This window comes from Amphiura filiformis, unplaced genomic scaffold, assembly GCF_039555335.1.
Source record: "Amphiura filiformis unplaced genomic scaffold, Afil_fr2py scaffold_97, whole genome shotgun sequence".
In the NCBI taxonomy this organism is placed as follows: domain Eukaryota; kingdom Metazoa; phylum Echinodermata; class Ophiuroidea; order Amphilepidida; family Amphiuridae; genus Amphiura; species Amphiura filiformis.
Window position 1 is genome coordinate 259,900 of NW_027305561.1, and position 14,662 is coordinate 274,561.

A 14,662-nucleotide genomic window follows, 5' to 3' on the forward strand; every position below is an offset into this window, starting at 1 on the left:
TTGGTCCAACAAGCATTTAGTCTGCTAACAGTTTGGTCTAGGCCTAGGCCCTACGGTTAGTCTATAAGCCTATATGCAATTTGCTAATGCAGTAGATTTATCGTGTTTTTATTTTGCTAATGTATAATATAACTGACGGCCAAATAGTATCTATGACTATAGGCCTACGTATTTACCTGCTGGCACACTACACGCTTATAGCCTACATGTGATAGGCCTATCGCGTGTGTTTGATACTAATTAGGCCTATACCATAATCTATGATTAAACGTGAACACAGGGCCGTCGCTATATGACCAATAAGATTGGGGGTGTACAGCATGTTTTGCCGACGGAAATGTGTGTGGGGGGGGGGGGGGGTTAGCGGTCCAATTTGTTTCCGACATTTTTTTAATTAGTAACTACTATAACCATGATAACATTAACAATAGGCCTACGTTAACAACACAATTTCGTAACACATTATACACATTAATCTTTTACATGACTCTGCCGACAAACACATAGCTTTGACTACATTTGCCGACAATCGCATGGTTTTGACAGCACAGTCCATTTTAACCAACAAAAATTGTGTATTGGGAGGGGGTATCACACCCCATACCCCCTTCTAGCGTCGCCCCTGCGTGAACGTAGCCTATTAGGCCCTATCATATTGATTTGATTGAAATGTTATCGCTCCATGAAATTGAGTCACTGACAATCGATGGCGGTTAAAACAACCTTGCATGCTCAAATATTATTTCTAAGCGAAAGTTGACGGAACTTAGTTTAACCTATAGCTTTAAGGGGTACTACACCCCTGGCCAATTTTGTGCCTATTTTTGCATTTTTCTCAAAAATTATAGCGCATTAGTGGTAAGTAAGATATGTATATTATAGAGGCCAGGACTACAACTACTGTACTGAAAATTCAGCAACTCAAGGCAAGTAGTTATTGATTTATTGATCAAATATTGGTTTTCCCTCATTTTTGACTGTAACTCCACAACTGTTGTCTGTGCTGAAATAAAATTTCAAGTGCAGTAGTTGTAGTCCTTGCCCCTATAATATACATATGTTACTTGTCACCAATGCGCTATTATTTTTGAGAAAAATGCAAAAATAGGCACAAAATTGGGCAGGGGTGTAGTACCCCCTTAATAGATTTATTTGTAGGCCTACAAGGACAGATTTGTAGTAGGATTGAAGTAAAAAACGATTAGATTTTTATGATTGACAAATCCAGTTTCTACTCTACTTCTTCTAGACTTTAACCATCTTGGCAGTTCATGCTTTACGAGGGAAAAAGTGGTCAATCGGGATACGGGCTACCGGGGTACCGTACTACACGCTACCCTGATAGGCCTACGATCCACTTAAAAGAACCAAACATCATGGAAGGTTTTGTGATCAGCCTAATTAGAGGGGCCCTACCCTCCCAGACAGAACAACGAAATAACTAAGCCCTTGTCTTTTTTTCAGACATAAATTATTGTAGGCCTATACGCTAAAACAGCCCTAAGTTTATTTGTATTTGCACCAATTTTGCGATCATTAATTATACGAAATAAAAAAAAAAGCAACTCTTCCTTTTTTTTTTTTAAAGACCCGGACTAGAGCCGAGGACGAGAGACATGTTTTTTGGTTTTTTTTTTAATATTAGACCTAGTGGGCTATAGCAGGCAGCGTATAGGTGCATAATATAATATTATTTAGACTAATACTAAATACGACACCTTCGAAATATCTTTTAAGCTATTATGCTAAAATTCCCAATTTATAATCCACAAATCTAAGCTAATCTATGACAAACGTAAACAGTCCGCCGTCAATGAATGGCAAAATATATGCAATCAATGCTGCGAACCGTGTGTCAGCGGAAGGATAATAAATAAAATGTGAGTCAGCGCGGTAAACGGTGTATGCGCACTATACGCAAAATTTGTCGCTCATGTGTCAGCGCGTAATGCCGTCGCGATAGCCGCGTGCGATCACGCTTCGCAATTGTATTTTGATTTACGACTTCGGAATTAAACTTGCCCAAAGTTAGAATAAGTGCAACTTTCAAGGGGTTATAAAAAAATTTGCCCAAAGTAGATTTTAGTCGATTTTTGTTATACAATACTACAATATACTCTGCATCCATTGATACAAAAATCGTCGATTGAGGAATTAATTCTACCTAAACTGCCTTCACTCCCTGACTACAGGTGTAGGGCTGGGCAGTAAGGGGCATCCGGTGAGAGCAAAATATACAAAAATATGAGGTCATTGCAAGGATGAGAGCATGATTTTAGGCATTCGGTGAGAGCAAAATGTACAAAATATGGGGTCATTGGGTGAGAGAGGGACTGTTTGGATCTAAATTAGGGGGGCAGTGGGTGAGAATATGACTATTTTTTAATGAGGTCTTTGGGTGAGAGCCAAAAGAAGCCTCGAAAATTGAATTTCTATATAGTTCTAAATGACTTCAAATGGCTTTGTTACTTCAACATACATGTAATTAACAAAATCAGTGATAGACGACTCGTTGCTGTTCAGATGGAAAGTGTCTAGGTCTTTGGGTGACATATCTAAAGGAAAAATATGGGGTCTTTGAGTGACAGAGCATGTGCTGGTAATGGGATCTTTGGTGACAGCGATGGTGAAAGGGGGGGTCTTAACATACCTACATACGCGTCACCTCCAAAGTGGGAGTCCCCCCCCCCCCGGATTTCAGCACATCACATCAAAGCTCCCATTGGGCGCCCATTCCTTTTTAAAGGAATTTTTATTGAAGATATTTCGTTTTATACCGAAAGTAGCCCCTAAATGACCTTTGACCCCCACAAAAAATACCACATATACATTGGTAAACACAATTCATATATGAATAATAGACATATGATATATAAATATGATTAATAGACATTGGGTAATAACAATGCATGTGTGCAAGTGGCGTTACTGTCCTAAGTAATTTGTGGGAGGTAGCATTTTGAGTTGAAATCACGTTTTTGACCCTTGTGACCCCTACGTGACATTTGACCCCACGAGTTTTATTTGACATGTAGGGGATAGTTGTGACCAAGTTAGGTCAAAATCATCGGCCTGATCATTTTGAAAAGAAAGAAAGAAAGAAAGTGCGAAAGAAAGTGCGAGAGTGCGAAAGAAAGTGCGAAAGAAAGAGCGAAAGAAAGAAAGAAAGAAAGAAAGAAAGAAAGAAAGAGCGAAAGAAAGAAAGAAAGAAAGAAAGAAAGAAAGAAAGAGATAGAGAAAGAAAGAAAGAAAGAAAGAAAGAAAGAAAGAAAGAAAGAGAAGAAGAGAGAGAGAGAGAGAGAGAGAGAGAGAGAGAGAGAGAGAGAGAGAGAGAGAAAATAAAAATCAGATGTTCGTTAGCAAAAGTTCAAAAGGAAAGAAAGAGAGAATGTAATTTATACATTAGAAATTTTAAAAAATGGTTTTTGACCTATGACCTCTTGATATTCATAAGAAGCTGTAAATTCATGTTTTCGTGACTTTGGGCATTTTTGGCCAAACCTTTACCCTTTTTCATAACATTTAGCAATTTCTTACATAATTGTTAAATATTATAAAAAAGGGTAAATTTTTGGCAAAAAAATGCCCAAAATTACTATTATTGATATACAAGACTTCTTTAATTTTAAGCTATAACCCAGCAAACACAAAACGTTTTTAAAACGTTTTTAACAGGTTATATTTGGTTTTGGTAAAAATGTGTTAATAACATTAAATGTTGGGTTATATAATATAAATGTCAAGAAAACGTTTTAAAACGTTTTGTATGAAAATAGACTACAAAAATATTTTTAAAATGTTTTCAAAATGTTATTGTAAAATATTTTTTGCAAACTTTTTTTTTTTAATATTTTGTCAACACTTACATAACATTATGTTAGAATATTTGCAGTAAGTTTTTGAAACAATTTTGAATGTTATGAAAACGTTTTATACCCTTTATAATACCCTTTATTTAACCCTACATTTATACGTTTTCTGGTAGCCTTTTATAACCTTTTGCGAATGATGTCGAAAATGTTTTGTGTTTGCTGGGAAGGAGTATTTATACTTATTTTAAAGGACATTTCACCAGTAAAAATGAAAAAAATTCCTAGAAAAATTGACAAAAAATGGGTGTAAATAAAGTTGCCATGCATTCTGACACCTCCTTGAATTCTCCTAAATAGCTTGAAATTTAAGGAGCATTGCATATCAATAATTGAAAATGTTACTCGAACTTTTGAAAATACAAGAAATTATGAAAAAGGGTCGATTTTTGACCAAAATCACTGAAAACACATATTTTTGGATTTCTTCTTGTGTGGCTATCTAAAATCAACGGTCTTCCCAAATCCTCCTGCAGACCTCGATGAACTCCAGAGACACATATTGCACAAGTTGACATCCCAGGACAGACCTCTCATAAAACGTGGCGTGAATGCCATGTTCAGAAGAGCCGATATCTGCATACAGAGGAATGGTGGGCATGTGGAAGACTAAGACTGTCAACAGAGACTGTCAATTACTATAAAGAAAGTGGTTACATGTGTAATTTTCATGTTGCTTTGATTTTAATTGACTTTGCGCGACTGAATTTTTACTCGGCTCACAAAAATAGCTAGTGAGTCCTTGTTAAAGTTACAGTTGCGGGAGAACAAGATAACATTCGCCAAATACCTGATACTTTTTAATCTAGTGGCATTTTCCAAACTGTATACTTTATTTTGACACACCCTGTACTACCAACTTCATTCCCTATTTTCTAAAAATTTGCTTCCCTCTTTAAAAAACACCCTATATTGTGTAGAAAATATTGATAGGGACAGGAATAAAACAAAAGTGGTAGAACCGAGCTCCGAGCCCAAGTCCGCGTAATAAAAACTTGCATTCTAAATTATTTTCACCCGACTGGGAACCGCCCCCCTCGTTTGAAAAGGGTTAGGCCTATAGAAATATTTTGGAGTGAATGCGGGGTAGAGTTATAATAAAACGAAGAAAGCGATTTCTTTTGAAAATCGGGGAAAAGTCGGTAGTATACTTAGTATACGATACTACCATTTATTACCCATGTCCCTATAATAATATTGTAACAATATTGATACACGATATTAAAAGGTGACAAGGGAAAAAAGTGGGAATTTATATAGAATCCGTAATGGTTACACGCCAATGAGGTTACAGTTGTGGGAAGACAATTTAATCTAGTGGCATTTTTCGAACTGTATACTTTATTTTGATACACACTGTATACTATAATGCTACTTTTTACCCTTGTCCCTTATTAATATAATGTACCGAATTGTGTATTGGGTAAAACCGCGCTGTATATTCCACTGTTTACCCCTGTACCTAACATAATTCAAGATATGTGGGTGAAAGGCCCATTCAGTGATTTGCTCATCCGGACGATCGTAAAAATCATAAAAATTATGATTTTGATACCTTTGTCATTGTCATAGATGTGCTAACATAGCCTGGGAGTTTTTCAGCCGAAAGCCGTGTATTTAAGACAAAATAAGACATTTTACACCAATTTTTAATTTAGATACTGACAGTATCTAAATTAGCTACATGTATTTGAATGGGTCGTCAACTTCGTCAGTACGGCTGTTTTCTTCGTTTTTTGCCAAATTTGTCATTTCAAAAATACCAAATGACAATTTGATTGACTTATCCTTCACTTTTTAATCAATTTATAAACAATTTAAATTTGTTTACACTTGCGCTGGGATCACTGAATGGGTCTTTAAGTGGAGCTGTATTATTACGGGGGTGCATGCTCATTTCTTGTACATACCAAAAACTAGCTGCTGGTTGTCGGACCTTCATTCCTGTATCACTCCTGTAGGATTAAATTAGTTTATTTAAAAAAAGTGATTTACGTAACATTTGAATATATTATTTGCAAAATTAAATGGACAGTCTAGTAGATCGAAGAGATAAAGTCGGTGGATATTGTGACAGCTCCCAAACAATTTCCGTCAAGTAAATTATAAAAATGTTTCTCCAGATGAGTTAAGCTTGCTAACACTCTTGAGCCTGCCAAAGTACTACTTCTTCTTATATATGAATGCATGAATACAAAACCCACCCAAGTCGGGTGGGGTCATTTTATTATGAAGTATTATAGAATTATAAATTGCAAAACATTGAGTTTTTGACAAGAGTTGTTATCAAAACCATTAAACAATGCTCAACGTCGTCTGCTACATTTTCGCGTATCTTTTTAGTCGTTTTGAAATTTATATAGAGAGATTGCGATTTCCAAACGTACGTATCAACGTACGTGGAATCTATTCAAGACCACTCTCCTGTTACGGGATTTTGAATAGATTACACGTATGTTGTATACTACGTTTGGAAATCACAATCTCTCTAATAACTTGCATATTACCCCGTGTCACTCCTTGTAATTTATTGGGAAGCTGAACACTGATGAATTCTATCATGGAGCTATTATAAGATGGAGAGGAAACAGATTACGTAACGCATTGAAACCTTGTGCCGATTTGAAATCTGACAAGCTATTCATCGAAAGGTACCTTTTGTTTGGGACAAAGGGCTTCCACCATTAAATCGGTAAGCTGACCCGACAGTGTATTAACGCTTTACCTAGCAGGCTACTGTCAATAAGTGATCAAATGCAAGTCGCGTGAAAGCGCTTAATGGAATGAAAAGTACCCATTGTTATACATAAACCCAAGGGTGTGATTGAGTAGCCGTAAGCACAAAAGGCACACATTAGCCGCTAATGCATAGTTCGTTGTCACCCCACTGGCATTAGGTGCTTCATTTAAATAAATTGAATGCGCCTGCTGAATGATTACACATCATGGCTGCCATGTCTATAATGGTATTAAATAGCTACGTCCCGGGAGCTACGTATACATGTAACATATGATAAGTATACCGGTATAGGCCTAGGCCTATATAAAAGTTGTTTTACAAATTGAGATTTTATTTTATTTTATTTTAAGAAGGAGAATGTCATAATCAGTGGCGCACTGAAGGGGGGCAGCTCTTCTGTGAGAGGTCTTGGGAGGGATGAGGTTGAAGGAGGGATATGAAGAATGAGAGGGACTGGAGGAAGAGAGAAAGGGAAGAAATAAAGAGAAATAAATAAATAGACGTAAATAAATAGAAAGGTAAGGAAAATGATAGGAATGAGAGGGGACAAAAGGTAAGAGGGATGGAGAAGGGAAGGGAGATAAGAAGAGGGAGTGATACTTTAGCAAGTACAGAGAAAGGAAAAGAAATGAATGACAAATAAATGTAGGCCTTATAATAATTATTATAGAAACTAAACACACCCCCGCCCACACACACACACACACACACACACCCCCACCCACCCCCACACACACACATAGGCCTAACACTAACAGCACTATAGGCAGCCATTCGATGATGCCAATTTCTTTATGCGTTACGTATTTAAAACGCCCAGTCAGATGTATTTTACACCTGCCAAGCACAAGTCATCCAATTTCGAAAATTGGACGTTGAATGTACACTCTCATGAATATTGATTGGCATCATTTTCCAATATGTCAGCGCTCAAATCGGACACAATAGAACAATAGACCATTCAGTGCGTTGAATTCTATCATCAGACTCTTGGATTTTTCGGAACTTGAATTATTACGTTTTCCAAGCGTTTGGTGATGAAAAATATCAGATTTTCATGAAAGTACCGTCAACAAGTCGACTTACATTTCACCGAATCTGTATGTAGGCTTTCTGATAAGTGTCTATATGTTGTTTTACATGTTATCTGAATAATAAGGTAAGCTACATTATAAATGATATTCTCATTTCGTCATATTCATTGTTGATTTTGACCATTTCACTATTTCATAAGGAAATTGTCAAATTCAAAACATTAACACAGCTGCGCTCCACCTAATAATCTACTAGAGAGTACGTTTGGTGGCTGTCCGACTGTACTAGAGGTAGCTGACGTCATGGGGTACACAAATACATAAAACAATTGAGCCGGAGTAGAAAACATATAGTATGACCTATCTAGGATGCACCGTTCTTGAGTTATTACATTTTTGTGTACTGAATGATGTCAAGTACTTCTGTTAGCAGTGTAGCGTTGCCCACCCTCCCCCCCCCTCCCGTAGTAACCAAATCTGTATTTCAAGGGGTCTAGCTTACCCTATACGTCACGTCACAGTCCAATTTAGCCGCAGTATGTGGCCCACAAAGACTTAGCGAGCTTGAAGCGTACTCTGGATAGTATACTAAAGCAACAAAGCCCAAAAGTAGTGCTAAGGCCAAGTATCTAATTCATTATTGTAATTATAATTAGTGTATTTTTAAAACAATAATTACCTCATATTATCATCGTTCAATTCTTCAGCTGAACAGGCCACAGCAACCAGAAAAAAGACCAACAGGATACCGTTGCGATTCATCCTTGTATGTAATGTTTGTACGAACGTTGATTGCGTAGATACCAAACTCAAACTGTTATGTTATTAATCCCGATCGGCGTACTCAGATAATGTCCGGATGTATCATATTTATATATGTTTGGACGAATAACACATGATGCTTACATATGATAACGATGCAATTTTAAGAGTTTCATAATTGCCATTTTATTGTTGTCATTCTTATTATTTAATGCAATGTAAACATACAATTTTACATATCCCAGCATTTTTTTTTTATTTCTAACTTCCCCATTAAGAGTAACATTCGTATTATTTTCCTATCGTCATCATTTTGTTATAATCATCCTAACCCGTTATATCATGGAACTTTGTGTAAAATTGTGGCGTGCCTGTTAGATAATTATGGAGTTTTCCAAATTACCCTAACACAGATCCATTGGGCCAAAACTCGGAACATGCATCCCCCCGTAGGACACATTTGCAATGTTTACAGAGGCTGGGATCACTGAAACTATATTAGACGGGGACCATGTGTTCACACAAATTGCAACCTAAAATTCTGTTTTCACAATTCATTTCTATTTAGGTCCTTCTACTAAAAGTCTAATGATAAACGGGGTCAAATTTCAAAATTGCTCATATCTTGTTAAAACCCACTCCAATGTTTCAATAAGATCAGATAAAAAATATAGTTTGACCGATCTGTGATCATTGTGATGCATGGTTCGTAAAGCCATATGTGATGCGATCAAGCAAAATCAGTCGGAACTCGGAAATATTGATTTTGAGATACAGCCAAACAAAGGAAATATTTCCTTTTGTTTCCTCTTGTTTTGGAAACTCTCATATCTTTAAAACTAATTGTTCAATTTTAATGGGGGTTTCTGCAAAATCCAGCTTTGTAAATGCTTTTTACTATCCTATAAGAAACTGAAAATTTATTATTGTCGAGTTCCGACTGATTTTGCTTGATCGCATCACATATTATAACATTTGCTGAGGAGGACGCCCTCAATATTTTTCAAAATTCTATTTTTTACACGGTTGTAATATACTTTATTAAACTAACATGCCCTGCAAAAATCAAGACTTTAGGTGCTGTAGTTTTGTCAAAATTCGCGATTTTGTATAAAACGCAGGAACCGTCGTTTTATTAGTACGATGGAAATATTAGTCGAACGCGTACACGATATGCACATCACAGTACATAAACGACGTACACACACATCAAAAGCCCGTGCAGTAACACAACCGAAGGAGTGACCGTGGTGACCTTCATTGGTGACATTTGCGGTGGTAGTAAATTTCAGTTTCCTGTGCTTTACTTCAGTTGTCCGGCTCAAAATTAAAATGGGTCATATCTGACAGCTAATATAAAAGCTAACATTTTATGGAAAAGAAATAATAATCTATTTTTTATGGAAATGTTATAACATGTCGAATGTACATAGTCTCAAATTATTCATTTTACAAAACCCATCATGCAGTTATTGTTAACTGCATGTATGCACACAACACAGGGGCACTCACATAGGTAATTGACCCGTACTAGTAGCGCTGTGCTGTGGGTATAGGAGATGAACTAGTTAGCGTCATATATCAAAAAAGTATAAAAGCTCTGATTTTAGTACTTGCTCTATGTTTCAATTACTTATTCTTTTCAAAATATCTGAATTTTTAATCCCGTACAAGCTGTAATAACGGGGGAGCATGCATTTGTATGAGAAAGGAAATCTACCATCTTATCCAAACTCCCGTGTTAATCCAATGCACATTTTGCTTCACCGGGCCGCCCTGACTTGGTCGCGTTTGGAAGAGGAGTGCCACCAAGTTGTTTGTTTCTGTTTGTAAATATATACTGTTTTGTTTTTATTTCCTTCGTAACGTACTGTTCCTCTCTCTCTTTGATTGTCTGTCTGGAAATTAACACCTAAATTATAGGCAATTTCTTTTGTCTTTGTTTCAATCTCTGTTTGGGAAATACACACTATTTTGCTTCCAATTCCGTCGTAATGTACAAACAGGCTGTAACAATAAGAATTATAATTATGATTTAACCGACGTTGCGACTGAAACTTTCGGTTCGTCCGTCAAAAATAGGTATGTCTGCTTGACTAGATTTAATTTCAACACACCTAGATTAATGAGAGTCTACACAGTTTTACAATAAGAATTATACAATTGCAATTTCGCGATAAAAGTAAAAATAAAAGAGATCATGGCAACAATGTCATATGCAGTGAAATCAGTAACTTACATCTTGGCTACCAGAAAAAAAGCTTTACTTTAGTTTCTTTACTAGTTCGGGCTCAAAAGCTATGTTCAACTAACTAAATCGTCCAGAAAACGAATTGGGCCACTTTTGACATTTTCGCGCATATCAAGCTTGTATTGCGTAAAATTGACTTATATGTTTAGAAAAAAAATAAGGGTTCGTGGCGTAAATTTGATATGCAGTAGAATCAGTAATATCTTGGCTAACAGAAAAAAAAATTCAGAAAAAAAAGCTTGTTCGTGTTTTTCTTTCACTTAATGACATTAGTAAATTAACAATATGATATTTATGTCAAATTTATAACTTAAAATACCACATCAAATACCACTTGTTTAATATTACCCGTCTTAAGGCGTGGGATATGGGCGAACTTGAAGTACAGGTATCTGGAGAAGGGAAGTAACGAGTTACCCCAAACCGGTGGTGACTGGGCCGCCGAGTGCTAATATATATTTATTTTGGAAGGTTCGTGGTTGTTTTAAATTTTGGGGCGTTTTTCCAAAATTTGATATTTTTGGTGATATTTAAAAAAAGCGACATGCCAAAGACAAATCTTTTTGCACATACTTTGTTAACGTTATTGCTAATACAACTCTTTTCTGCACACCTACGTTACAATCCGTTTTGGTGATTTAGTAATATTATAAACTTTGTGACTGCATTTTGGCGTTTTCGATGCGATTTTTGGTTTACCTTGATTTAACGTTGATACATGTATCTGGTCTTGCTCCTTTTATAATTTTACTTTGATCGTCGGCTCTTGTACATAACAGAATGTAGATTGGCTCTGAATAAGTATCGTAGTCCTCTCGGTGGGTTTTTTCATGATATAATTAGTTTGTATTTGCATGTAACAACCCAAAATCTACCTCTGAATTCAGGGTTCAATACTGTTTTCGGAATAGCCGTGGACTCAAACAAGTGCACGAGTGGCGAGTATGGTTTTATACTTCCCGCATTGATGATTGCGTCTACGCCTAATAATATACTTCTTTGTATATGTTGACTGTAGCTGGTATACAAAGAATTGGTTACATGTCAATGACCATTTGGTTAGTATGACTTCAGGGATAGACCCTTTGTGAGCCTTTCTATTATGCAGAATCTTGACCCTCAGACATGTGCCCGTGTCATGTGCCAATATTGCGTAACGTTAAAGGTTAATATATTTCATTGACATTGAGTAGACTGTGTGATTCTGTGGTCGAGCGGTCTAAGGCGTTGTCATTTCCTAGGTGCTTTTCTGAGCGTCGCTTGTTCGAAACCGTGCGTCTATTACTTTTCTTATGCTGCTTTATTTTTCCAGCGTTGGGCCTAGAAAAACTAATTTATAATTTCTTTTTGTATTATTTATTTATTTATTTATTTATTTATTTATTTATTTATTTATTTATTTATTTATTTATTTATTTAAATTATTTATTTAATCACGTTTTGGGGCTCGAGAGAACGGACACATTTATTTATTTATTTATTTATTTATTTATTTATTTATTTATTTATTTATTTATTTGTTTGTTTGTTTGTTTGTTTGTTTATTTATTTATTTACTTATTTATTTATTTATTTTTCGATTGATTATTTAATGTTTGAGTGAGCAGATTTATCGATTGCTACTTTAGTTGTGGGACTTCTATTTGATTTTGAATGACAACGTACATTAGTATTGATTTTTTCCGTTGAAGCATTATCAAGAATTAATATCACAGGTTTCAGGGCAGATAGGAAGTTGGCTTAGTGGTACTATCCGTTGATTCAGAACCGAAAGGTGCCGGGTTCGATTCCCACATATGCCTAATTTGTTTAAAGACTTGGAAAATTACTGCAGTAAGTTCAGTACTTGGCGCGCGATCTCAGTTATTCATTTTCTGATGGCTGTGCCTCTTACAGACACCCTCCCTCTGGAATCCAAACCACGGTTCGCTCTTTACACCTCCCTTAAGAGCACCGATTAGATGGTTCATGATTCAACGCAATTCATCCCTTTTGCTATACAAAGACACGAAAGTGGCCCAAGCTATTTTAGGACTACTTTACCCAATTCGGTGGGTGACAGGCTTAAAAAGTCACAGGAGTGACTAAAAGGATGTGCACGTATAAGCCAGGTCACAGGGGTACGTGATGCGTCTAGTGCGTATGTAGTTGTAGTTGTAGAAGTAGTTGTAGATGCATGCTCCTCCTTCTTTCCCCTGTCTGTCTAGTTCTTTTCCCTTCCTTCTTTTATCTAGTAGCATAACTCTCAACCTCTGATCAATTGCGACCGAAGCCGCTGGCTAGCCTTCGGGTGAAAAGAAGAGCCGAGTGTGTAAGTCTCTTCCTGCCAGTACATAGCCTCTCCTTACTCAAGACTCCTACATGGCCTCCCAGCGGTCACCGATGGTAACTGGTCATCTTGCGATTTCCAGGCTAGCATGTAGGGGATCTCGGAGCAGCTAAGGGCCCCAGAGGTGCAGTACGTATGGCCCACCAGCGAGTGGACACGCCCTGGTACTCACCATCCTTAGCCACTGATTGAAACATGACAGTGTGAGTGGAGGAAACCTTCTAGATTCAACAGTCTTCATTCTGTTAAGGTTCAACAGTCATCGTGTTTCCGTGGGAGAGGCGATCCACCATTTAACTAGTGGACCTCGGCTGCTACCCACCTGCCCAATAAGCAGGAAACTGTCTCGGCTCCATTTATGGACCGGGGAAGCTGCGAATGGCCCAGCAAGCCTGCAGCTGATAAACTACCGCTCAAAGTAAACAAAGGAAATGTAAACGGACGGATTCAAATGGAAAACGACACGGAACTGTTAAAAGACAACGAAATAGCCCAACGCCTAGGACTGCAACATGGAATGTCAGTGGAATTGGACAGAAGGAACCAGAGATTGTTGAAACAATGCAGAGGTATAGCATCTCAATCATGGGAATATCTGATACAAGACTTAAAGGAAAAGGCATGAAGGAATCGCACAACGACTATGTACTCATCTGGTCTGGAGTGGACAAGAACAAAAGAGCCGTCCATGGAGTGGGTTTCTACCTACACCCAGAATTAGCTAAGAACATTATGGAAGTTGACTACATATCCGAAAGAATAATCAGACTCAGAATACAACAAGAGAAAGAGGTTACAACATACATCCAAGTGTATGCTCCATGCAATGATTCCTACTCAGATGAAGACAAGGATACATTCTTTGAAGAGTTATCTGATGTTATAAACAGTACAAAGAATCAGGATATGCTGGTGGTAATGGGAGACATGAATGGATACGTGGGAAGTGAACGATCACCTTGGGAAGATTTAGGACCCCACAGTGCACCAAACACAAGTCGGAACTACAATGGACAACTCATCTTGGAACTTTGTGCCCAACATGATCTCTTTGTCACAAACACATTCTTCCAACATAGGAGTAGCCAAATATTCACATGGTACAAGTGGAATGACCTCACCAAAGCTTCTCAGCTTGACTTCATCCTCATTTAAAAGACAGATCGATGCAAAGTGAATGACTCTAAAGCAATGCCAAACATCCACATAGATACTGATCACAGACCAGTCATGATGGAAACAAGTGCCAGGAGAAGACCACGGCCAAATAAAAGGCAGCAACCTGAGACAATAAACCTCAGAAAATTAGCAGAAGAACCAGTGAAGGCAGCCATCGAACAACAGATGGATCAGCTATTCCAAAAACTACCAGATCAGGAAGGAAATACAGAAGAAGAGTGGACATGGTTCAAAGATGCTCTAACAGACACCCTTAAAGCAAACTGTGGGACTAAGAAAAGAAAAACAGGACAAGTGAAAGGGACATCCTGGTGGAATGACACGGTCAAAGCAGCAACCAAAGAGAAGAAAAGACTCTTCAAGAAATGGTCCAAAAGCAACCTGGAAGCAGACTACAACGAGTACAGGAAGCCCGGCGTAACTGCAAGAAGACTATCAAAGAAGCCAAAGACCAGTCTTGGAAAACATATGGGGAAGATCTGGCAGAAAAATCAAGTA

General features: G+C 37.3%; 1 protein-coding gene and 1 long non-coding RNA gene across 2 annotated transcripts in view; one reads left to right on the forward strand and one right to left on the reverse strand.

The window, feature by feature from the left end:
* The window catches only part of LOC140144910 (uncharacterized), a 31,212-nt gene extending 22,739 nt beyond the window's left edge, over nucleotides 1-8,473 (reverse strand). The window contains exons 1-2 of the long non-coding RNA XR_011857957.1: nucleotides 8,323-8,473; nucleotides 5,780-5,824 (exon numbers count right to left, since the gene is read on the reverse strand). This is a non-coding gene — a long non-coding RNA (uncharacterized lncRNA). The remainder of the gene's footprint in view (nucleotides 1-5,779; nucleotides 5,825-8,322) is intronic.
* A 5,097-nt stretch (nucleotides 8,474-13,570) lies between these two features.
* Nucleotides 13,571-14,140, forward strand: LOC140144913 (craniofacial development protein 2-like). The gene has a single exon (XM_072166711.1). It carries the CDS (start codon nucleotides 13,571-13,573, stop codon nucleotides 14,138-14,140), a length of 570 nt encoding a protein of 189 aa, XP_072022812.1.
* Nucleotides 14,141-14,662: the final 522 nt, after the last annotated feature.